Source organism: Zootoca vivipara, chromosome 2, assembly GCF_963506605.1.
Source record: "Zootoca vivipara chromosome 2, rZooViv1.1, whole genome shotgun sequence".
Classification (NCBI taxonomy): Eukaryota; Metazoa; Chordata; class Lepidosauria; order Squamata; family Lacertidae; genus Zootoca; species Zootoca vivipara.
The window spans coordinates 64,331,656-64,358,671 of record NC_083277.1 but is presented as its reverse complement, the minus strand read 5'-3'; the positions used below and the strand labels follow the sequence as shown (position 1 = coordinate 64,358,671).

Here is a 27,016-nt window from a genome sequence, read left to right as displayed (position 1 = left end):
CCTGTGAGAGAATCACAGTTCCTAACAAACTCACTGGGTGACCTTGGGCAACTCACCATCTAACCCAGCGTTTCTCAACCGCTGTTCCGCGGCACACTAGTGTGCCGCGAGACGCTGGCTGGTGTGCCGCGACGAGAAGGGCGATTTGCATTGTCACGTGCCTGGCGGCCGCCAATACACAACACTGACCCGCCGGAAAGCAATATTTCTCCTCCTCTTTCCCAAAGCTCAGTGCAAACGAGCCTGGCAGCCGCCAATACATAACGCTGACCCGCCGGAAAGCAATATTTCTCCTCCTCTTTCCCAAAGCTCAGTGCAAACGAGCCTGGCGGCCGCCAATACACAACACTGACCCGCCGGAAAGCAATATTTGGCAAGTGTTTCTTACAGTCATAATTATAATATAGGGCGGCACAGAGTTAAATTTTTTAACTTTTTTAATGGTGGTGTGCCTCGTGATTTTTTTCACGGAACAAGTGTGCCGTGGCCCAAAAAAGGTTGAGAAACACTGATCTAACCTACCCACACTGTTGTTGTGGGGAGGAGAATAATGTACAGCGGTACCTCGGGTTAAGAACTTAATTCGTTCTGGAGGTCCGTTCTTAAACTGAAACTGTTCTTAACCTGAGGTACCACTTTAGCTAATGGGGCCTCCTGCTGCTGCCGCTACGCAATTTCTGTTCCCATCCTGAAGCAAAGTTCTTAACCCAAGGTACTATTTCTGGGTTAGCAGAGTCGGTAACCTGAAAAGCGTCTGAAACCCGAGGTACCACTGTATACCACACCTTGAGATCCTTGGGAGAGAAAAACGGTATATAAATGTATCGATCTTTATTATGGTCAAAGACCATAGAGCAAAGTTACCAAGAAAGGTAAGCAATTTGCCTCCTTGGGGAGGCATGGGAGGAAGCAAAAGATATAATCTCCAACACAGAACATGCTATAACACACACACAAAGTATCAGAACTGCAAGGTTATGAAAAAGCTGCACTGTATGAAAGAAATAGGGAATATGAAGGAACTTACACGGTATAATGCCCTTCCATAAAATTCACTCAGGTACAACAAGAGTGTGGCTTTGCAATTTAAATACACTCCAAAATACCCAAGAGTTTGTCCTACATGCAATAAATTTATATAACTCATACAGTTATGAAATTAAATATATTTTACTCTAGTGCCTTCAATACACATGGCACTTTACCAAGTAGCATAAGCAAGAGAGTCAGGCCCTTTCCCATGGCGCTTACTTTCTCATTTTTGTTGTGGGTCTTTTGGTTGCAAATTCACATTTTTCCCCAAGGAAAAAAAAGTGTTGCAAGAATCTAATCTCTGACCAGTGCAATTTCTATTACATTTGCGACGCTGGTCGTGAGGATTCTTTAATCAGTTTCTTCCTGTGAAGGGAGAAAAGAGGTGAGGCTGCAGGACCTTTCCTTTAGCAGAGTGGGGGGGGGGCGAGCACATTTGAACAAGTGAGAATAGCTATAGGCTATGACTTCATTGTTAGGCTGTGTTGCATAGGGAGGACATTTTGGAAGTTTATACCCATAATGCATCCCATTCCAATAGCCTGCTGAAAATTAGATGCTTTCCAGCATCTCGATTCATGCTGACTGGTGTCGATGGGAGCTGTATGATTGCATTAAAGTGTAGAGATCTACTCTGAAAGAGAAATAATCTACAGGAAAACACAGAAACTACCTGGGAATTCTGGATAGTAAGGAAGAGAGCATGTGAAAAGAAGAAAAAATTCAAACTAGGGGGGAAAAAACACCTGCAAATATATATTAATAGGCTATCAGTTGATAAAATAAGATGCCACAAAGGGGACAGGCTTGTCTGACTTAGCAAATGGGAGGCTGAGAAGACCTCTGCCTCAGAGCAACATTCCCCTGAACTATATGTTAACTACAGTAATAGATATTACAGCAAAATAAGGAACAAGCAATTAGAAAACACAGGAAATGTTTTATTCCAGAGGGTGGTACCCAAGTAGTAAGGTAAAAGGGTAGTATGTCCCATCAGCACAAAGATCTCCACTTGAATAACTGGACTCCCCCCCCCCTCTTCCCACATGTGCCCTGTACCCTCTACATATCTGCTCTGAATAGTTGGAGAAACCCCATAGAACAGATTTAGGGGGCATGCTGGGGTAGGAGAGGGGGGTGGTGGAAATGTTCTTCTGGCCAGTGGAGAGAGCAGCATACAGGAAAGAGTGAACGCCTCTTCAGCAGACATAGAGTCAGATGACCAAACAAAAAGAAGAAGAATATTTCCCTCTGTCTAGCAGGAAGAGACGGGGAAACTCCCTCCAGTCACCAGACTTGGCCACTACAATAGCAGTAAGAACTTGTCCAGAGGAATATCTATACAGTATTTACTTAACTGAAAAAACATAACTACTGTATTTGCAATGAGGAAATTGATAACTCCTAAGCAACAGAATAGGGACCCAGGTGGCACTGTGGTTAAACCACTGAGCCTAGGGCTTGCTGATCAGAGGCGGTTCGAATCCCTGTGACGGGGTGAGCTCCCGTTGCTCGGTCCCAGCTCCTGCCAACCTAGCAGTTCGAAAGCATGTCAAAATGCAAGTAGATAAATAGGAACCGCTACAGCGGGAAGGTAAACGGCATTTCCATGTGCTGCTCTGGTTTGCCAGAAGCGGCTTTGTCATGCTGGCCACATGACCTGGAAGCTATACGCCGGCTCCCTCGGCCAATAATGCGAGATGAGCGCGCAACCCCAGAGTCGGTCACGACTGGACCTAATGGTCAGGGGTCCCTTTACCTTTACCTTTTTAAGCAACAGAAGAGGGGGGGAATGAGAAAAGGCTACAGAAAGTAGTGGGAAGTCCTGACTGTATTACTGGAGTAAACCACAAAAATTCAATACACCCTATGTGCAGAATGAAAAGCTACCCCAGGGCAGGTTCAACTTGAAGGGTGGGCAAATGGGGATGCCTCTGTCGGATCTACAGTTTATATTCTGTGAAAGAGATGATGGATGGATAAGCCTTGGCTTGCTGGTCTGTGTCCCAATGATATGTGTGTTGGGGGAGGGTTGAGGCAGGAATCCAATGATCCCCAGCTGAAGCCTATGGGACATTCAGGCTTCTTTCCAAGCAGCAGGAGGAACAGGAAGCTGAAAACAGAGGCACAACACCTGGGAGACCCAAGAGAGTCCCAGCTACCTCAGCTGTTGTGTACAATCTATTTCAGGGCAGGGAGGGCCCTGCCTACCTTCCCTGCCTCTCAGTATGTGAGGAAAAGGAAGTGAGTTTTCCCCACCTAATTCTAACTAAGAGCTGATGGAAGGGGGTCTGTGGCTTCCCTGAGGGAGAAAATAAGAAAAAATAACTATGCTTCTCAAAAGAGAAGAGTACTTGTACCCACTAATGGAGAGTACAGGAGGGACTCTCCTGCAGGGAAGTTCTCTCCTCTTCCACCTAGAAACTGAGAAAAAAAATCATTTTCTTGTCACATGACCCTCCCTTCTGAAAAGGAGTTAACCCCTTCCTGTAAGTTCCACTGTGCATATCTCACTGTGCAAGAAGAAATCCTTGCAGTGGTTGCACTGCTCCTTTGGACGCAGTCCAAAATAATATTTTTGGGATGTCAGCATACAACAGATGATGAGTTACAGTAATACCTCGGGTTAAGAACTTAATTGGTTCTATTTTTTTATATAACAATTTTATTAATTTTTTATACAAACAAGACACACAAAACATACAATATAACACTGTCCCTTCAATTTCCCTCCACCCACCCGTCCACTTCTGCCACCAGTAGGACCCATGGGCGTTGAGAATCAAAGGGGGTCCATTATAAGTTGGGTTTGACCTCCCCCCTCCCTCCTCATCCCCTCCCTGCCACTGAAGGGACAGGGATGGAGGAGCTCTAGGAGTTGGCTTCCCCCCAGCTCTTTCAAAAAAAGACACATTTAAACAAACACACACAACAGTAGGGAAAAAATAAATTCCCAAATTCTTATTATCTTAACATTATAATTGTGACTTCCTCGATACTCTTCCTCCTGGTTTTCCTAACTTCTCTAATTAATTGTGGCGGGTTTTCTATTCCAATTCAAAATCTTATTCTTATGCTATTAACTCAATCCTCCTCCCTTTCCATGCTGCCCTCCCACAGGCCCCCCCTCTGCCACAAAAGGGACCTGCAAGGCACAGCACTTCCAAGGTTCCATTTTTGTGCCTGGGTTTCCTTCCACCCCCTCCTCTCCTCTCCGAGCACCCCCTGCCACTGGGTGTCTCCAAGTAAAGAGAGGAGGGTAGGCAGCTCTCTGCCCAGACACCTATCTGAACTCACAAAACTTAATATTAAACTAAAAAAAAAATTCTTTCCTCAGCCATTCTTCTAACTCCCTCCAGAAAACTCAGTTCCCCCCCCCTTAACATCAAATCACTACACTAAATCTTAACCATATACTTTATTACACTCTCCTTCCCCTCTCCCTATGTCTTTTCCCCCAATTGGCTCAGCATTTCCGTTAACAAACCAAGATTTCGAAGACCGTCGTTCAAAAACAAAAAAAAAACCTTTTAACTAAAGTTTTCACCCCACACCAGTTCTTTCCCAATTCCATCTCCAGGCCTTTATTCCCCCCTGCTCCTGTTCTTCCCATCCCTGAATAACACCGCTCCACATATTAACTCCTCCAGGATCTTCAATTCCATTAATCTTCATGTCCCTTTGCTTCTCATTTTCTTGCTTTTCTTGTTTTTCTTCCTTTTGAAATCCATACTTTGCATCATCCAAAATATATTTTTTGTAGTCCAAGTCGCCTTCAAAATTCTCCTCAGGTTGTTTCTCCTCACACACAAACTCAGAATCAAAAGTCTCAAAGTCCAAATTGTCCTCTAAATCCTGAACTTGGACTTCAGCCTCTACTGATGGTAAATTAGGATGTTGCCGTTCCTTGTAAATGTCCTCCCATGTTTGTAGATAGTTCAACACCGCCTCCTGGAAGGCTCGAGAATACTTTGTTTTCATAGCTCTTTTAACCGCAGACGAACAGGAGGTAGGGAGCAAAGGGTGCTGGAAAATTCCTTCCTGTTTAGACGATCGGCTCCATCTTGGTTGGTCTTTCCCTTTGTCTTTAACTCCATCACCAATCCATTCTTAATTTCAATTTAAATAGTTCTACCTCATTTTCAATCGATTTTTACTGTTCACAGCAATGCAGTAAGTCCACCCGGTCTTTTAACAGTTTGACAGCTTTTGACAGCTGTCAAAGCACTCTTCCCCCCCAACAATGCTGTACCTCAAGGGGTGCCGGACACGGGGGCTGAGAAGGTTCAAAAAAGTCTTTCTTTCTCTCGGGTCCACCGTCCCTGGAACTTTTTCGTCTTTCGGCTTAGGTTTATTTAAAGCGCCTCCCGGTTTGCCATTAGGAAGAGACCGACTTCCGTTTCTTTAAAGTCTCTCCTATTTTTCCAATTGATGATTTTAAAGTCCAAATACAAAAATTCCACTTACTTTATGGAAATCTTTAATTTTGTTTGGAAGAATCCGCCGCTTGCCGGGTCAGGACTCGGAGCTTCGCTTCTCGGAGGTAAGATATAGCCCAAAATGGCTCCCGCGGTTCCACCCCGCCGGCTCTCGATTGCTCTACTGAGCTCTCGGGCAGCGGGGGATCCGCAAAACGGAGCAGCCGCTGGGCGCGTGAGTCACCGGGACTCTCTACCCGGTGTTTTTACGGGGAGTCCGCTCGCTCTGCGGACTTCCCCCCCCTCCGCGAGGCCAGGGACTTCGGCACGCGAAATCCTTGCGTCCTTCTCTCCGCCGCGACGGACCGGAAGTGAGAACTTAATTGGTTCTAGAGGTCCGTTCTTAACCTGAGGTACCACTTTAGCTAATGGGGCCTCCTGCTGCCGCTGCGCAGCGCGATTTCTGTTCTCATCCTGAAGCAAAGTTCTTAACCCGAGGTACTTTTTCTGGGTTAGTGGAGTCTGTAACCTGAAGCGTCTGTAACCCAAGGTACCACTGTATTCTTCTTTCTCAATTGTTGTCTGAGTGTCAAGAAGAAATCTATAAGAATACTGTAGGAAGAAGTGAATATTGCTTATCACTGTTTCTCCTCTTTTCTATCAATTTGCTGCACTGATAATATCACACAGAATATTGGAGCAAGAATTCTCCATTCTGCAGAGTTCCTTTTACACAGGGATTGTATGTTGGTCAGGAACATCAGTCTGGTATTGTATTCATGCTTATGCTATAGAACCAGCTCCTCTGTAAATAAGAATTAATAATGTCAAGTATTCAACATCACCTAAAGAATTCTGGGCTTGGCACAATGGATAGATATATAATGTACCATTGCAGCATATTCAAAGGCCCAAAATAAAAGGAATTGGGCATGGCGCCCCACAGCTCCTTTTGGGGGGTGAGGGTAAACAGTGCAATGTCAGGCCAAGCATGTTTCCATGGGAATTTGGAGAAAAGGACATTTGTCTGACTTTTGCAGTTGGTATGCATTGAGAACAAAGTGGAATTAATTCATCTAAAGGGTTCAATACATCATGCTGATTGTACATTTTTGCAGCTTGTCCAAAGGACTGTGGTTACAAACTCATTTTTCCACTCAGCCTCTTTAAACTTGTTCCACTTGGTGCTCAATGCACGGTGGCTACAAAGCTCAGTATTCTGGGAGAACACGTTCATCTGTGCATTAATTAACAGCCACCCAGATTTCAAAACTTGTAGACAATGACCTACAATTTAGAAAATACCAAAAGCTGCTTCCCTTCAGAGATGACCTTCAGAGTTGTTGTTTTTCGTTTCACATATACATATGTGCTCACTGTGCATCACCTTGGCCGCACATATTAATGCTCATGGAGAAGAGCCATAGCTCAGTGACAGAGCATCTGCTTTGCATGCAGAAAGTCCCTGGTTCAATACCCAGTATCTCTGAGCATGGCTGGAAATGTTGTCTGCCTAAAACTCTAGAGAGCTGTGGCCAGTCAGCGTGGACAATACTAATCCAGACAGACCAATAGGAAGCTGTCTTATTTTGAATCAGACTATGTTTTTGCACTGTTCTTTCCTTAGGCACGCTTATCACATACTAGCACTTTTCACAAAGCAAATGCCCTATTTGGAGATTGGGGTGGGGATGGAATAAAGCATGCAGTGAGCATGAAAGGCCTCCACCCCCAACATCCATACGTGCACCTGCCCTGCCAGCTCCACTGGACCTTCCCACATTTGGTGTAATGCTATTAGAAGCCTTCCTGCAATCAGGAACATTGCATGGTTGGAGTTCCGAAGTGTAAGGAGGATTCTAAGCACATTCAGCTGAGCACACAAAGAATCCTGTTTCAGTTCTTCCACCCAATGAGCACAAAGGTCTGATTCTTTACCCCGAGGGGATAGGGATGTTGGCGGCAGGGCTAGTGTGTGCTGCTCTGCTCCTCCCTCGACACATTTTCAGGTGAACGCTTTAATAGGGCTAAAATCACAGGCTGTTATATTATAAATGACTCTGCATAAATAATAAACTCTCTTCCTCATGGGCACAGAAATCAATGGTCTCTTCTACTGGATATTAAACATTTCACTATGAAAGTCATACCATTATTCCAAAAGGAGATAATACCCAGCTATTTCTTTGCCTCCTTTGTAAATGCCATGAGGTTTTTTATTTTTTTATTTTTTATTTTTATTCAGGGCAACCATTGGCTACATTTTTTGTAATCCTGTATGTAGTTGCTGTTGGTTCAAAAAGCTATACAAATAATACCAAATGCCAAAGTAAAACTTCCAAACAGGCTGAGCAAACAACATTAGTCGCTCCCCACCCCTGTTTCTGAAAGGGATAGTTCCATCTGAGATGTGGGAAAATGAGTTATAAAAGGGTTGGTTTTAAGCCGGGATTAGTGAAACATGACTCTAAGACAATCTGGCACATGTCGTAAGTCAACATTCACATGCAGGTTTTGGTAAGCCAACACCATGGTGAAAATGTTTGCAGCAAGTCTTCATACCAAACAGTTAAGCTTGACACCCAGCAAAATTAGTAATTCTAAGACTAAACTGCTGCAGCCGAGAGACAGCAATTTTTAAGCTTACCCATGTGAAACAACCACCATCAAACCACCCACTCAGCCCAAACTAGCACATTAAGGAGAAAGCTAAGGTTTATTTTACATGGAGGAATGTTCAAAATGTGACACAAACACACGCACCCCATTTAAAACTGCAAAATTGCACAGTACCACAAAGACTTTCCAACCTAATTTTGGTGGATATTTGTAGATCAACCCCTGGTCAATGTCATATTTTGGAAAGGAAAGCTTTTCAGATACCATGCTGTCCAGTTAACTTGGAAGATGTAGCAACCAAAGAATAGATGACCATATCAAAATTGATTCATAGCCAATTAAGGAGCAAGAGGCTCCAAGATTGGCCTGAAATCCATGCTTCAGACATAATTAGCCCAGGTCTCCACTGGTGGTTCTGATTCAGCCAGTCATGCTGCTGTCAACAAAATAACAGTAGGTCCTCGTGCTTGATCACTGGGTTTGTGTCAATTTCCAGCAATAATAGGCATAAGGATTGGTTGGGCATTCATTCCAAGCTTATTACGCAAACAAATCTTTTCTCAGAGTTTTGCACTGTATTGCAGGCCCACCATGCATGAAAAAAGAACCATAATACCAACAGCCTTTCCAACATAATGGGGACAAAGTCTTACTTATATTAGATAGTTGCAGTGTGCATGCACACGAAAGCTCGTACCAATGACAAACTTAGTTGGTCTCTAAGGTGCTACTGGAAGGAATTATTTTTTATTTTGTGGGAACCAATGGCAGCGGAGAAGGACCTTAAGGCATGCCTCTTGAAGGTGGGTAGATATTGTCTTTAATGTGTGCAGGGGACTTAAGCTTGTCAGGTTTGTGGGTTTTTTGTGTGGCTGCCTGTGCTTGCAAGAGACACAGAACATACTCATTTATTAAGTTGGCACTTCATAGCACACGTTGAGGTTTGGTTGAGAAAACATCCCCTCCGAGTCTTCCAAGTCTACAAGTTCCTTAGAAAGCTGTAGTTGGATAAGTAGCAATGTTTGTGATACTGGCAAATGCTGAGCCAAAGTGTAACAAATACCAAAAGGTATCCAGTTAACTGCTAGCCCCAGGAGAACCATTTCACTTTAAACTCTCCAGACAAGGCTCGACAGTAACTAGAAAAGAAAGGGTGCCACAATTGTTCCTGGATAGTCAAGATGAAGAGCAGAACACCTATTTTGCAACAGAGGACCTTGAAATGCTTATTATAAGGAAATGTCCTGTGATCTTTAATTAAAAACAGAATCACAACAAGAGATGCCTGTTGCTACGAGGGGGAAATGTGCCTTTCTCCTTAGGTACTACAGGGTACCTCTACTTACGAAGTTAATGCGTTCCGCACGCACATTTGTAAGTTGAAAAAAATTGTAAGTCGAATCCCATAGGAATGCATTGGGAGAAAATATTCGTAAGTAGAAGCAACCCTATCTAAAGATTCGTGAGTATAAAAAATCCTATCTAAACCACATCCAAGATGGTGGACGGAGCTCCATTTGTAAGTAGAAACATTCGTAAGTAGAGTTGTTCGTAAGTAGAGGTACCACTGTACATCTTACACTTGCTTATTTTTCAAGCCAGGATACAATCTCCCACACCTTATTTTGGTTAGATGAGCACCACTAATCAACAGCATTTGCTGAGATCTCATAACTAACATTTATCTTCTATTAGAAAAATAGCATGCCAATGAAATATGTGTGGGCAGGATAAAATTAACTACATATAAGAAATGCCATCTTGAAGTGGTTTCAATAATTTTTTCATTGCCGCTTTTGTTCTGTTCTTTCAGTTCCCCTGACCTCCTTAATAGTTTACTAACAATTAAAAGGGAATCAAAGCAAAAATTTAACAGGGAAAAGAGATTTGATAAAATTTTATATTTATATTATTAGAAAGCCAGAAGTTTTCAAACTTTACTTTTTAAAAGGGAACAAGTGACTTCAGCATAATCTGTCTTAAAAACCCCAAAGGCTGATTACTCGGGCTTAGCTAACCTAAAGATGGAGGAAAAAGAAGCAAATACTTTTACTCTTAGCAAAAAAAGAAAAGAGGGGTGTTAATGCAATATGGAAACAGTAAGACACTTTTTAAAAAATCATTCAACAGGTATTCCCTTCAGTGATGATGCACCACAGAAAATCTCAAGTTCTATGCATACAGCAACTCTAATTTTACTGCAGAAGAGTAGACAACACCTCTGTCACCCAATCTGCCACTCCAAAATACAGGGAACCAAATAGCAGGCACACACCTTTGCAATGTTACTGAATTAAAATCTTAAAACAAAGCAAGCCTTCTTCATATTTTTGGTATATGAGGTGAGAAATAAAAGGAGAAGTGTAGGGCAGATGCTGTCATCATTTCAATTTCCTAATTTCCTATGGATTTAAATTAAAGTGTGTTTTCAAGTACAGGTAATGTAGTTGCTTAACCAACCAAGAAAGCACAAAACTAGCTGGCCAACACCAATTATTAGAATCACAGAATTGAGGGGGTATCTATTCTGGCCTCCTCTTCCCCAACAGATGGCTGTTTAGCTTCTGTCTCAATGCTTCCAGCAAGAGATCTTACCACCCAACTAGGTAATTGGTTGAACTGCTCTTGGCATGAAGACAACCAAAATCTACCTTTCCATAATTTCAGCCAATTAAGTCTTCCCCTTTTAGGCATCAAAGGAAAAAGTATTTACCTTATTCTAACCAACTGCCTCTCAGATATTTGGAGAGCGCTATCCTATCTTCCCCCTCAGTCTTCTCTTCTCCACGTTGAATATACTTAGTTCCAGTTACAGGTAGGTAGCCGTGTTGGTCTGACGTAGTCGAAACAAAATAAAAAAAATCCTTCCAGCAGCACCTTAAAGACCAAAATAAAAACTTAGTTGGTCTTTAAGGTGCTGCTGGAAGGAATTTTTATACATAGTTCCTTCAACCATCTCACAGGATTTGTTTTTCATACTATTGATCACCTTTGTTTCTCATCTCTGAACCCATTCCAATTTGTCTATATCCTTCTTAGTGTGAAAACTAAGGTTCTACTAATGCAGCCTAAAATCACATTAGTCATTTTTGTAGCTGCATCACACGGCTGGCTCATGGTAATTTTGTCATCTGCTACAATCCTGAAATCATATACTACTGCAAAGTCACATATACCCCAACCTATCCAATTTGCCTAGATGCAGAACTTGTTAGTTGCAGCCCAGCCTTCCCTTCTATCAAGATCATTGTATTACTTTCTTCTGAGGTGTTAGCTATCCATCCCAGTTTTGTGTCATCTGTAAATTTGATGATGATTTCTACATGCCTTCTAACCTATTGGTAAAAGGCTTAAAGGTTACTAGACCCAACCTCCCCCCTGTTTGATGAGGAACCATTGATGAGCACTCTTGAGTATGGTTTTCCAGCCAGCTGTGAATCTACCTGATGGTACTATCATGTGGCCCACATGCAGTCAGTTTGCAAACGAAAGGAGGCTTTGTCAAATGCCATGTTGAAATCAAGTCAAATTACAATCATTGCATTCCTACAATCTACATGATAAAAATAAATTAGTCTGACAGACTTTATTCTTGAGAAAGTCATGCTGGCAAGAAGAAGAAGAGAAGGAGGGAGGGAGGGAGGGAGGGAGGGAGGGAGGGAGGGAGGGAGGGAGGGAGGGAGGGAGGGAGGGAGGGAGGGAGGGAGGTTATGCTGGCTCCTACTAATCACTAAAGTTGCTTATATATTTCTTACAAATTGACTCCTCTATAATCTGTTCTATTACCTTTTTAGATATCAAAGTCAGGCTGACCTGTCTGTTAGTTTCTCAGATCGTTGAAAGTTGGGACACTTCCCCATGGTACCTGTTCTCCAGGATTTCTTAAAAGACCCTGATAGTACACCAACAAGTTCCTTAAAATACAAGTCATATGGCTTTAAAGATATGCACTCATTTAAATAAGCTAGGCACTTCCTGGCCAGCTCCTTATCAATCTTAAAATGAATTCCTACCCCCATACCAATTATGCTACTTATGTACTTTTTGGAAATAAAACAGGGGCAAAATAGGAATTTTTGCCTTCTCTTCATCATTTGTTAATTTTTCACCATCCTTACAGAACAACTTCACATTAAATTTTGTGTGTAATTGTGTCAATCCTTCTTTTACTGGATACTGGGGGAGGGGGATAATCTCATGTTATCCTGTATAACAGTTAGCCTAAACAAAAAGCAGATACGGCCACAGACATACGTATAAGTTATCACCAGCTGGTAATAAGCCTGCATTGGGTAAGTGGATCAAATTCTGTTTGAACTTGGTGCTAATTCAGATAAATAATTTGCTGAAAATTTTTCCGAAGGTGTGACAAGGAGTCACTCCTTTGTGGAATGCAGCTGCCACATTGGAACATAATGGTGCAAGGGTTTAATTGCTACTTGGCCACCAGAGCATTTCCCCACCTCCAGATCATCAGTCATACCCGTCACTACAACCAGCAGGAAGAAGTCAAGGCTACCTGGTAGCCTATTAAATAAATGGCTTCCATCAACTTCCTAATGAGCAGGTTTCAGCTGAAAACAACTCTGCTTCCTTCACAGATTCAGTGTGCAAAGAGAGGGAGGGAGAGAGTGCCTCCAGGGGTGAAGGCAAACCACTACATTAGTAGCACTACATTAGCAACATAAGCCTGGGCAGTGTGTATGGAGGTCCTGGGCTGCCCAGACAACAAGACCCACTTTCTCAGCTTTGCTGATGTGGTCCAAAGGAAAGCAGAGCAATATGTTTGGCAGCAGCTTGGCAGCAGCTTCCAAGGCTGGAAGGAGGCATACCCTATATGCCATCCAACTGTCTTAGGGGCTCTACTCCGGAAGCTGAAGGCTGGAAGATTCAAGCACAGATAAAAGACAGTACTCCACAGCACATAGATAAACTATGGAATGCAACCGAGATAGTGTTTAAATTCATGGAGGAGAGAGCTAATAATGGCTACTAGTTGCAGGTGGCAATGTTTCTGAATACCAGGCATCTGGTTGGCCACTGTGAGAACAGGATGCTGGACTAGATGGGCCATTGGCTTGATCCAGCAGGCACTTCCTACATTCTTCTATAAAGTCAAGGCTTCCTCCTTCCCACATCCCCTAAATCTGCTCCAGAGTCCCCCAACTATTCACAGCATATTTTGAGGGTGCTTAGGGGAGAGCTGCTATCCATTCTGAAGGAAATCAGCCCTGGGTGCTCATTGGAAGGACAGATCCTGAAGCTGAGGCTCCAATACTTTGGCCACCTCATGAGAAGAGAAGACTCCCTGGAAAAGACATTGATTTTGGGAAAGATTGAGGGCACAAGGAGAATGAGACGACTGAGGACGAGATGGTTGGAAAGTGTTCTCGAAGCTACCAACATGAGTCTGACCAAACTGCAGGAGACAGTGGAAGACAGGAGTGCCTGGTGTGCTCTGGTCCATGGGGTCAGGGAGAGTCGGACACGACTAAAGGACTAAAACAAAAAACAGGGGAGGGCTGCAGGGGGAGAAAGAGGGAAGTGAAGTCTCCGTTGTGAGAGTGGAAATCCATTCTGCTCATGCACAGGAAGCATTAGACACAACCCTATAAAGACACTGTTTGTTATTTGCAAATAGTCAATATGAGCATAGTCCATAGACACATATTTTGAAGAAAGAAAAACTTGAAAGTTTAACCCCCTTAGATAATGAGGCAGGGAGAAAATGCTGTTATTTTGCTACATGAAGTTAAGAGGAGATGATTAATAGTGTGAACAACAAAAATAAACTGCAGAAAAGACTCTCCCTTTAATCTGGAGGATCATCTCAGTATAGTAGGTAAGCTTACCTATGTGACATTTCTTTTTTAAATAGAAAATCATATTCATTTATCTTTTGTAGTCATCATACACACAGTCACATGCCCATGTTTTCAAGTGTCCAAAAGAGCTGAGTGCCAAAACAGATTGTATGCAATATTTTCAAGAAAAGGATCCAAATAGCAATAGCTGCCATAAAGAATTTCTTCACTGATATCAGTCCCCAAATCTCTTTAGCTGAAGATCTGTAGGGAAATGGTTTTAATGAGATTTAAACCACAGCTGAAAGAACCTTTTAGCTGATGAGTAATGCAAAGGAAGCAAGTAACAAAAGCATCACAAAGCCAAAACCCATTATACAGCAGTAACAAAGACACATTGTTTAAATGGGTAAGGGGAAGTAAAGTAGCCTTGAGACAGATGGATGATGTGGCCCTAATGACTTTTAAAGTGCAGAAACTAGCAGCAAAAGTAGAGACACTAAGTTAATAAAGAGGCTAAGCAGTGGGCAACACATAATATCCATTAGCTTTGCCAGACTAACACCAAGAGCCATGAATGGCTATGCCTTTAAGCAGTTGCTTCCGAGCGCAGTTTGACAGAGGCCAGGCTTAGCAAAGCTGCCCCCATCCTTTACCCTCAAAGCAGCACTAACAGCTCATGCCTGTAACTGTCCATTAACAGTATGCACCTTTTGTTTTGGGGCATTGTGAAAGCAGAGTGCTCCATAAAGGAGGCAAAGCTAAAGAAAATCATTGTGCAGAGTGTCCTTCCCTCACCTTTTCCAGTCTACCCCTGTCACAAAGATAACATGATGTTGACGGCATGATGGATTCGCTCTGCCTCGTAATCAGCGGCTCCCATTATTGTTGGCAACGATTTTGCAGATGCCCTTTCCTTGCATGTATTCCCAGTGCAAATGTGATCAATGCGGAAAGGGAATAACATAGTATTTTACTGGCACTTGTACTCTGCTGCGTACATCAATCACCCTGGTTAAGAGCCACAGGTTTTACCAAGTTAAAATGTTAAGCATATGCCACCACCAGTGATGCCATTAGACAGGCCCTGGGGCAAAATTCCACAGCACTCTTCAGCAGTACTAGTAGGAGCACCCATTACTATCAAAACAGTCCCCATAAGAACATAATCTAAAATTGCCTAACTGCACTACTGTATCCTCTGCACACCTAGATCCACTTTTAAACACATATGTTCCTCTTCCTTGTTATAGGCTCATACTTCATCCTATTAAAAAGGAAAACATGAGTGATGTGATGGGAAATGATACTCTTATGCTGTTATGAGATGTAAGGTGCAACATGATAGCAAAATCTAATCCTGGGTAGGCCAGTATAATAATAATAATAATAATAATAATAATAATAATAATAATAATAATAATGTTAACCATATTATGAAGAATTCATGAAAACAAAATACTTTGGGCACTCAGCTTACCGAGAGATGAAGAGCTGAGAAACCAGCTAATAGAAGTTGTATAAACAGCTGGGTAAAGTGGCAAAGAGAAACACTGAGTCCAGGTAAGATGACTGAAGATGGTGAGATTTGGCAGAGCTCTACAAAACACATTCCACACAACTAGATTAGGGCTATAGCTCAGTGGCAGAGCATCTGACTTGCATGTCGAAGGTTCCAGGTTCAATCCCAGGCATGTCCAGATAGGGCTGTCATTGCCAATCAATGTGGACAACTATTGAGCTAAATGGATCAGTGGTCTAACTCCATAACAGTGGCCTACATTCCTAACAGTAAAAAACAAAACAGCACTACGTTTACTAGACAGAGGCAACTGTTGCCTCTTATTCAGTTAAGCAGCATCTAAAGGAAAATCTTTCTATTCCAAGCACTGATCAATCCATATATTATATACAATGGATTCTTTATGACCAAAACTACTTCAGGACTGCAGCTGTCTACACTGTGAGTTATTGACAGGTAAAGACAGAATACAGTCCTAGATCCAATAGCAATCCACTCTTTTTCATGAGGTGCCCCCCCCCTTTAAGGTATCATGACCCTTTTTGTTTGACACTGGTTTATGCATTCCATGCATGTATTAATTTCAGGACCTTTTCTTTTTTTTACCTCTCTGTTAATATTCTGTACCATCATATCAATTATTAGGTGAAGGAAGAAGACAAAACTCTCTCAGTTCTTCTCTAATAGATAAAAATGTACTAGTCTTGAGAGAACCTACTTTAGAAATGATTGCTTTCACAAGGCAAACTTGTCCTACAACCATTAACAGGGTTTTGCTTTTGCTGCTCTTCCAGCATAACTGATGGGAGCTGGGTGTATATATTAGCTTGTGGGTGGCGGTGCTAACAAGACTAAGGGAGTGAACTGCACAACCAGCATGATATTCCCTCTGTAACTTGATAGGAAAGTTGATTTGATTTATGCCGCACTTAAATAGTTTTCTGTGGTGAAGAAAATAAGACAAGTTGCAAAATTATAACTACTTGATCACTAGAAGAAAGGGGATACTTGTGACCATAACAGAATATTCCTTAGGCCCTTTGACAAGTAGATAACTAGATATTTCTACAAAAACAAAAGTGAGTAATCTGATAATGTTATAGCCCAACCCTAAAATCCAAAGCTCCATTCGTAATAGACCTCTTTAAACATGTTGTTCTGTTATTCCAATAGCATAAGTAGTTAATAATGGGATCAGGATGCAGGTGTACCTCAGTAACTAAACTTTCATCTTGACAGACAACTCCTCCTCCTCAGTCATTAAACTTACCGGTACATCTTGGAAGCAATGTGTCTACTCGTCTGAACTACTGTGCCAGCAATGTGGTGCATATAACTGAGGACAAGGATTGTTCTGCAACTGTAATATTGCAGAACTGTGGCACTGCAACTATGATAGGGATTGGGACTGGGTTTACAACAGTATAGCAATCCTGATTTTTAATGCTGTTACACTGGAAATAACCACTACTGCCAGATGTGGTGTAATATAAGGTCATAAAGTGAAACAGAAAAGAACATGAGAGGATGTGCCAGAATGAACTGTGCCTGAAATGGTCAAATCTCAGACACCAACATAAAGTCCATTTTTACTACTCCAGAACAAAAATTGCTAGCACTACCTTTATTATTTTTGTTCACCATTGTGATTCTTAGCTCCCTGTTATCAATGACCCCAGCAATAGTCCATGATAAAAATCGTAGGTATAAATTCTTGCCCAAGTTCTTAATGTAATTATCCATGCAAGTCATTATTAACACTGCCACTACCATACATACCATACATACCTCAAAGTGCCCAGCAAGAAAGTCTGGGATAAGTTTTATTTTATTTATTCACATCCTGCCCCAACAATGCACAACATTTCCAAGATAGATTTTGTTCCTATTGTGCATAAGGAGCAAGGGTTATTGTTCCACTGAGATTATAGGGGAAGACTTTTATATGCAATACACTAACTGTGACCAATTAAATTCCGTATATCTGACTGGTCAGCCACTGACCTTTATATTTTACAAAACACTTTTTCTTAATATGGAAAATACCTTTTCCAATACAGAGATCCAATTTCTGTATATGAAAAAGTAATGTATGAAGTAGCCTCAAGAAAAGTAAACAAGTGAGTGGTGATGCAGATATTTTTCATCCTCTCACATTATGAAGTTAGCTGCCAGATAGTCTATTACCTACCCAACATATGCACTTTAGAGTGAAAAAACAACACTTGAGCCACCATTCAACACATTATTGTGTTCTTTCCAACACAAAGCTACAAGTCTCAAAAAGTAGCATGTGAAGCAGTTCTCGAAGACCTTATAACATGCCTCCAACATGGTCTCTTGCTCTACCTGCATCGAATGTGGTCCCTCGTTCTACTTACATGCCTTAATGCGCCATAGCCATCACTTTACCAAAACATAAGAAGAGGTAGATTGCTTTTGGGGAGGTTCAATATTACAACTATATTTATTTTATTTAAAACACCAACAGAGGAAGATATGGGGAGAATGCTTAATATTCAGATAAAATGCAGAATGTGGAGAGAGGGATGCAAAGAGGCACTAAATGCGTAAATAGGGGGGGGGATAAAACTAGCAGCATAAGAACAAACCCGACATATCACTGCTTTATTTGATAAGTGCTTGGCAGCCCTTAAATAAATACAACGATCACTGACAGCAGTGATGCAATGTCAAGCTAACCCACTTGCCTTCCCTCAACAGGCAAGCTAACAGATATCACACAAAAAAGTCTTCAAGAGCACAGGTCAAGACTGGAGAACTCCATTTCCTCCCCTTCAGTTCACTTTGAGCAGTACAAAGTTCAGGGTCATTTTGAACACAAGGGTTGCATGCCCTGCCTGGCCACTTTGGCTACAGCCCAGAGTTAAAAACGGGCACGCATAAAAACATCCTGTATAAATGGGCAATGCTGGGAGTCGTAGCTGTTCTATCAAGAGCAGCATAAAGAAAACAAGGGTAAAAAAAACAAAAACAAAGGGAGCTAGGGTGAGAGACAACTACCTGTTCCAAGGAGGCAACCACAGAACAGATTTTGTCACACTCTCTCTGAGGGCACAGAGAAAAATGGTGGTGGGTAGGTGGGAATCCTTGACCACCACTTTCTCAGAAAGAGGGGACCTTTTTGCGTCAGAAGCAAGAGAAGAGGAATTGATGAAAAAACAAATGACCACCAGACAACATTTTCCAATACAGTATCTGAAGAAGTGTGCATGCACACGAAAGCTCATACCAAAATAAAAACTTAGTTGGTCTTTAAGGTGCTACTGAAGGAATTTTTTTATTTTACTTCGATCCAGACCAACACGGCTACCTACCTGTCACCAGACAACAATTTGGGATGTGGGAAAGACCTGAAGAGGAGGAGGCAGTGCTGGGTAAGTGTCAAGGAATCTGGGAGGAGGGGGTAGTTTTCGGGGGACGCCTCCCCTCTCCAACCCCAACAAAGCTCGAAAATATTTAAGTTGCTTGTCAGGGTCTCCTGGCCTCATCCAGCACGAGGAGGGGACCTTCTCAGCAGGTGGCGGCGGCCTTTTGGGGTCCCCTGGGGCGGGGGGAGATGCTGCCTCTTACCCTCCGGTTCTGCCCGGGGTGGGGGCTCCCTCTCTTCTCCCGGGCCAGGCGCAGTGCGTAAGGCGGGAACCCTCCCTCGCTCCCTCCCCGCAAGGCTCCGAGCGAGTCCCGTCCTTACCTTTGTGCCCGCCGAAGGCCCCGTACCAAGAGAGCGAGAAGAGCGCGCAGAGGCAGCCGAGCAGCAGCGTGAGGAAGGTGCCATTGCGGAGCCTCATGTCCTCCGTCTCCTCGGCGATGGCTGCGGCTGGAGAGGCCGCATGTCCCGGGCGCTACGCGGCGGCCTCAGCCTCCCGGGCCCGGCAAGGAGAGGCGGCGGCGGCGGCAGGGGCTGCCAGTGCCCGGGCGGGCAGGCGGGCGGGACTCGCCGCCCCCGCCTCCTCCTTCCCCTCCTTCTTCTTCGGCGCCTCCGCCCGCTGCCCTCATGCACTGGCCGCGCCCCACCGGGCCGCCGGCTCCAGCAGGCAGCAGGGGCTGCTCTCGCCGCCGTTTGCCTTTCCCCGGGCCTGGAGGAGAGAGGGGGGCTGCTGTGCCGCCGAGGGAAGAGAAGGGGCGGAGATGATGGCAGCACCGTTAAAGGAGCCGTGCGCTCGCGCGACTGGGCGCCGCCGGCAACAGTCTGCAAGCGGGCGATGGGGAGCCTAGCGACAGACACGTGCAGGCAAACGCGTGCGGGCAGGCGGGCGCGTGTAGAAATCCGGGGTCGAGGAGGGGGTGAGGAAGAGCGCCTGCCGAAAGCCGCTGGACTGTAGGGGCGACTTGTAGAGCAGGACACACTCACACACCCTCGTGTTCGAGCTTACAGTTGGGTTAGCCGAACATCCCAAAGGCAAGACCCCACTTCAGTTGAAAGGAGAGGGGATGGTCTTATAATGGGGAGGTGGAAACCTTGTCCTACCTCCGGAAAGCCCAGTGACACCAGTTACACGGTCTTCGGACACGATGGAGAAACCTGCGGCAAGCTCAGTCCACAATTACAGGCACGGTTCTGCCGTCTGCTCCGGTTCACACGTGCATTTTAATCGCTTTGTGACACTTTGTAATCACAGGTTCAACACCACTGCTTTCCTATCCTCTCAGAAGACTTTTTTTTTTTTTTAAGAGGAGCCAGTGCATCCATTAAGTTTCTGGTCATCAAATGCAGATCCGTGTGTGAATGGGTGCTCAGGAAATGGTCCACCAAGTAGCCTTTTTCTGCAACCATGATCCACCGAAAATAAAGAGGAGGCATTTGTCATTCAAGCTCATTAGTGGGTTCAGTAAGTTCCAAGGAAGACTGAAGACAGGTTCAATTCTTCTGCTTCTTTTCCTTATCCTGCCCAATATATATTTATGTGGAAGCTGTTGGCACTGGCATAGAGATGCTCCACATGACAGCACCAGCCTTGTAGTGAATTATTTACAAATGTTAGCTACCACACGGGAGCATCACTGCAGGGACCATAATCTCTGAATCGACTATGGACTTTCATACCACACACAGTGGAGAGTCTCTCCAAAGTTATGGCTGTAGATGCATATCCTTCAGTAACATTTGTCTGCTCATTCTATGGCTCCCTGCAGAACACGTGAGCTGGCTCTATGAGGCTGAATTCACACATACAGTTCATTGCTTAATAACTGATGCAGCCTAAAGCTCGATACTCTTCAGCAGAGGCATTCTCATATTTAGCTTGAGTCACGCAGCATTGAGTAATCAAGTGATGAGTGTCAGAAGCTGCTGGGAGCTTCAGCAGGCAGCATCTGACTGAGCACAAACTCTTTGTGATGAATTCTGGTGTGTTTGTGGATTGTTTGGTTCTGATTCTATCTTGACCCTGATTCCTGACTTGCTCCTAGTTTGTATTTCAGTCCTGACTTCCTCTGTTGGTCCTTTCTACTAAAACAAAATAAAAAAATTCCTTCCAGTAGCACACTTCTTCAGATACACTGAAACAGAAGTCACCAGACCCTTATGTATAGTCAGAGGGTGGGGAGGGGTATTACTCAGAAGGGTGGTGGGAATGGGTGTTTGGCTGATAGGAGAGACCTGGTCTGAAACCATGGAGAGACCTGGTCTGAATAAGGACACTGGATTCTTATCTCATTATACATAATAAAGCTTTCTTTAGCACCTCAGCTCTTGCCTTTTCCTGCAAGACCAATTGCAGTCGTTAACAGTCATCAACAGGTTTACCACTCCCTACTAGGTGACCTTGAGCCAGTCACTGTCTCAGCCTGACTCTCATAGGCTTCTTGTGAGGATAAAAAGGATTGGGGGGGGGCGGCAAAACCATGTACACACCATATGAAATTCCTTGGAGGAAAGATGGAATATAAATGGCAGAATAAAAAACAAAGAAAAGATGAACCGTACTTTAGAAAAAAGACAAGAGTGTGCAAGAAGGAAATGAACTATTAAACTGAAAACAACTCTCTGTAACAGACACTATGTACTAGCCAATTAGTTACAGATAACATCATGCACCATTGTCACTACCATTTGGGGATTTGATTGCGCAATTGGGCAATTGTCAATCACCCTTTACTCATTTGTAACTGAGCACTGTGTGCATTACATGTAACCAAGGCTGCAATCCTTTGCATGCTTACAAGGGAGGAAGCCAAAACAATAGTTTTGCATACCTTTGCTGTGGATTGAAACAAACACGATAGCTACCAATACCAGAAAGGATGGATTTGTGTAGGTGTTCGTCTTGCATAATACTCTTTTCTTCAACTTCAATCACAAATACATTTATAGAAACCACTGAAGCAAAAAATAACTGTCTTGCACATTTACCTTTCATTATATTAGAATTGATGGGCATAGTTCTTAATTTGTGTTTCACTTATTTTTATTCTGATGGCTTTTGATTTTATTCTGTATCTGATCTATTTGAATAAGAACATTGTGTGTGGTTTTTATATTTTAAAATGAAAGAAACCTGAATCTTGTGGTAAATGCAAATACTATTTGTGCATTTGTGTCTTGCAGAGTAAATCAATTTTAAGGATGGGTTGGGTTTATGAGTGGTGTCATGGATTGGTTGGATGGAGAGGAATGGTGGGTGTAACCAGCTGGGGAACCCGCAAAAGAAGAAGGCTCAGAGCCAAGAGATTGGTGGTAGGACGACAATGAGTGGTCAGAGGGAGAAGACTGGGAGGAAGGAAGTGTTGGAAGCTGAAGAGGTAACAGGGCTTAGTGAGCGGGAGGAGTCTGGGGCAGAGAGAGGTCCATACTCAGAAGCAGAAGCTGAAGCAGGACAGGAGGGAGGCAAAGAGGCATGAGTGTCTCCCCCTCCTGCTGCAACAAGCTCCCCTCCTCCAAGTCTCCCAGAACCAGGAGAGGCATGAAGAGGGCAGAGAAGTTAGCTTTACACAGGCGCAGTCTTGGATTGCTTGGGGAAAACCCTGGGAAGGAGACGACTTAGGCAGCTGTGGGGAGGCAGGGGCCTTCAGTCTCAGCAACTGCTTCATGGGGGCAAGACCTGCCAGAAAAGAGATGCTGTGTTCATTAGGCCTGACACTCCTGTGCAGATTCTGTTTTTGGTAATAAAGAGTTAACTCCAACTTGCTCAGTGTAATTTATTGTGGGCTTGCTCCTGTCAAGTGGGTAGTGAAAATGGCATGGTTCTCTACTCATTACTGCCTCTGTTGTGTGGTATGATGGTAGATTTTCATGCTTGCCCTCATCACCATTCTGCTGAATTAAAAACAGGTACAGTTCCAGAGAATGGGTTTGCACTATGGCCCTGATTTGTACGTTTTTAATAGCTTTGTTCAATGGGGGGGTGTTCTTCATCCCCCCTTACAAGTGTAATAGACCAAAGACAATGGCCAATCAAATGTCTATGGGAAACAGGACATGAATTTCTCCATCTAAGCCCCTTTCCTACCCTCTCACACTAAATCAACAAGTTTTACTAGGTTCTACCACTTTATTAACTATAGTTACCAGATATGGTCTATGTGAGAATTGTTGGTTTTTGTTATTTCAAAACTACGTTTTACACACAGCTCCCTTGTCTTCTCGCCCCCCAGTGAGTAGTACAGCTATCTGGATAATTAAAGGAGTTTGAGAGGTCATAATGCTGCACACATTTGTTTGTACACAGGGTCACACATGTCATGTGCAGATTTTTTAAAATGATGTTTTGCAAAGGAGAAGATAATTAGAAACAACCCCCTAATGTGGCCAGTGTTGTGGTGGTGGTAGACCAGGAGACCAGGTAGACCAGGAGAGCCCAGAATAAAAATGGGCATTGGATAATTGCAGGCAGCACCACATAGCAGCAGCACATATATATATCAAGAGTGAAAAATAAAGTGTGGATAAAACACATGGTGCCAAAGATATGCATAATCTCAGTCTAGTTCTAAAACCTGAAACATTTGCAGTGAAGTTTTCTGAGAGTTTGGCAAGGTGTTGGGGGTGGGAACCCCCTTTTCTGTCAAGAGTCTTAAATTAAAGCATCAGCACTAGAACATGCTGTGTGCCAGCATACACTCAAGGTTGAATCAGTATGTAGGCAAGGTTGAAGACTGATTTTTCTCTTCCTTTTATAGTTCAGCACTGGGCTGGCTGTAGCTGGTTTCAGACTGCACCACTGTGCAAAAATTATAATGCTTATTCACAAACCCCTACAAGTATGCACACGATCCCAACTCTCTAGTAATCCCAACAGTACCCAAATATATATATTTATTACAAGCACCAGCTAGGATTAATTGCCCCAGACACACATATGCCCACCTCAACTGCAGTAGCATACGAACTAGCCTTAATCCCTCCATGTCTCTCTTCCAACTGTTCCTCTCTATCTACTCCTACAGCTGTCAGTCAATCATTGCAGCAATCCCTAGTCTTAAATATCCCAACTGGAAGAGGCAGTGAACAGCTGCCACAGAGTGCAACCCTCCCAATACGGTCTATTGTAGGGAGGGGAGGGGACACAGAGATGCCCGTAGAACTTTTTGAGCAAAGGGAGGCTATTGCAAACTATGATGAGTTTTCCCTACAAATTGCTCAAGTATCCCCAAGGAAGATATTAAATAGCAAAGCTCAGAACACATTGAAATACAGTATTCCTAGCAAGATATTTCGTTACAGTGGCAGAAGATAACTGTATCTTTCTATAGGCTTCAGGCGGATACGAATGCTAGAAGCTAGTCGGAAAAACTCAGGTTTTGTGATGATGAAAAACAAAAAGATGCCAGGAAGGGCTCCTCTCTGTCCTTTCTTGTTTGTACTCTGTGGGCACAGAATACAAGAGAAAATACTCACGTCTGTCATATGTGAACTCCAGCTAAGCCAGCAGCACCACCTGCTGTTCTTACTGTGAATTTTGCAAAGGAGAGATTGAGACCACATATGTCCTTGGGTTTATCCAGTCCGTCCTAACCTCTCAAGCATTTCTTACACCAAGTACTAATAAAGAGAACAGGGACTGGGGATCCTCCAGACATCACTGGACTCCAATTCCCATCAGCGCTAACCACTAGTGGAATGGACTACCATGGAAGGTGATGGACTCCCCTTCATTGGAGGTTGGATAGTCATCTGTCAAGGATCCTTTAGTTACAATTCCTGCACTGCAGGGAGTTGGATGAGACAACCCTTCAAGTCCCTTCCAGCTCTACAGCTCTATGATCCTTTTAGTCTATGACAAATGGTCAGGGATGATGGGAGTTGTAATCTTAATACCAGCTAGAGAGCCAGAGGTTCCCCACCTCTGCAGCAGAGGGATAGTAGTAATATCTCCAACTCCACATCATGAAAAGAGACGGGGCTGGTCTGACTGCTATGAGGCCAAACCAGACTTGCTGCTGTAGCAGGGATGGAGGAAAGTGGAAGGAACATCTCCACCCCCGTCATTCAGCCTGGACACTTGAGATCTAGCTCCAAGGGCCTTCTGGCAGTTCCCTCACTGCGAGAAGTGACGTTGCAGGGAGAGAGTAGGCAGAGGGGCTTAACGGTAGTGGTGCCCACCCTGTGGAACACCCTTCCATCAGATGTCAAGGAGACAAATACAACCTTTAGAAGACATCTGAAGGCAGCCCTGTATAGGAAAGTTTTTAATGTTTTATTATTATTATTTATATGCAGGAAGCTACCCAGAGTGGTTGAGGCAACCCAATCAGATAGGTAGGGTACAAATAGTAGTAGTAGTAGTAATTACTACTACTGCATGTGTGGTCATAAATGCCACATTGGAGACCCCTACTCCAAACCTCCTAAAGTGATTAAGACCTGTATGTAATTCTAGCACGGAACCATACCCTCCAAAGTACACACACAAGCAAGCAAGCAATGGGGTATTATGTTTCTCTCGGCTGTGAAGTATGAGTGCTGCCTTTCAGTTTTGCTGCCTCTGTTGTGTTCTCTGTTACTCAGAACTAAGCCCTGCACACAGGAGCGCAGGCTGTGCCATTGCACAATTCATCACTCCTTCTGTGAATACAATACATCACCCTTATCACCCAGAGCACATTTCTTAGGGCTTTCTCTAACCCTCTTAATAGTTCATTGCCCCTGGCATCAAATTGGAAATAAACTGCAGTGGTGCACAACAGAACAGGCTGTTGCTGGCAAAGGCTTTGTGTAACCACAAACGCGGTTTATAGCACAAAGAGTGACAAAATATTTCAAGGAAACATGCATACGAACAAACAAAAATAATTGTTTGAAAGGAGGGGGGGAGTAGAATGGCACTTCTGCTTAATTTGTTAGTGAAGCATGATAGGCGCTTGCTAGGTGCTCAGCATTCTGCAGCAAATGCTGGAATTCTAATCGGAGTGGCACTCAGTCTCAGAGGCAGCAATTGCTCCAAAGGGACCCAACAATCAGCTTGGATCCAAGTATGTTTACTCAGAAGTAAAATACCACTGATTTTAAATGGGCTTAACCCTAGTACTATGTGTATAAATTTGCAGCCTTCAGGTAACACAAACTTTTCATGTTTCATCCTTCAGGGGGAAACAGCAGCTTCTGGGAGATGGGGTAATTTTAATCAGGAAAGCTGTCTAGAAGGAAAGGGTTAATCTCTACCTCCCCAGCACCCTGATCTCAATGCAAATACCTACGCCTGATAGTTGCACATGGAGGGAATGAAAAATATAGTGTATCTCATGATACTCAGGGTCATAAACTGATTAAATTTATCAACAGTCAATTCAGAGCAAGCAACAGGAAGACAGCATAAATAACTTAGCTGCCACCTTAGGTGCTTGAAAAGAGAGTAGACTAATTCATGACAGATGGCTCTGTCTGCTACTGTTAGGAAAAGCAGTGAAATACAATCTCTGCAGTGTTCGAAACTCCCATTGTTCATCTAGGTGCATTTTGCAACAGGGAATTTCATTAACATGAGCAGTTTCTGAGCTCTGGGCGCAGTACTGCACCTAGGATTTCAGATTAAAACTGCAGAGTAGAAGGAAAGGAGGACCTTTCTCTGCCTCCCCACTTCCAGCTACTCTCTGAAGACTGGAGAAGAGACCCTCTTAAGAATATTAGGGGGGTGGGCAGGGGAAGGAATAGACCATGTGAAAAATGAACATATTCTTTTAGCTGCAGGTCATTCATTTTCAGCTTTGTATCCTTGTTATTTAAAAAGTACGCCTTGACATTCTGTTGTTGTGCCCATAACCTAGGTTTAAGGTACCATTTAGCTCCAAGCTTTCACATCTCAGTTTATAACACTGAATCTCTAATACACAACATTACAGCAGGCAATACTGGGGATAGAGTTTAGCTGTCTGTTGCTCCAGAGAGTGGGACTGGAAATAGTTGGTGAACATTTCTGAGAGGCAGATTTTAGCTTAACATGGAGGGGTGGGTACATCCCAATGGTAAGAATTGCTCAGCAATGGCAGAGACTGCCTGGAGAGGTGAGGGACTCTCCTTTGCTATAGTTCTGTGCATCACCTGGTGAGAAGAAATAATTGTTAAACTGGTTTGTTTACAATGCAGGTATGCCTGAAGTGATTTCAGTATGGGAAATGTAACAGTATAGACACCTGATTTGGAGTAGTTCGACATTCTGGTCTTG

The 27,016-nt window shown here is 43.5% G+C and overlaps 1 protein-coding gene across 2 annotated transcripts in view; it reads right to left on the bottom strand.

The window, feature by feature from the left end:
* Positions 1-19,498, bottom strand: part of MGAT4B (alpha-1,3-mannosyl-glycoprotein 4-beta-N-acetylglucosaminyltransferase B) — a 79,746-nt gene extending 60,248 nt beyond the window's left edge. Inside the window, exon 1 of one of the 2 annotated variants that reach the window (XM_035105634.2) lies at positions 19,108-19,498. In XM_035105634.2, coding sequence (XP_034961525.1) covers positions 19,108-19,204 — 97 coding nt within the window. In that variant the 5' untranslated portion in view covers positions 19,205-19,498. The remainder of the gene's footprint in view (positions 1-19,107) is intronic. The other variant, XM_035105635.2, reaches the window with a different exon arrangement.
* Between the last annotated feature and the right edge of the window lie 7,518 nt (positions 19,499-27,016).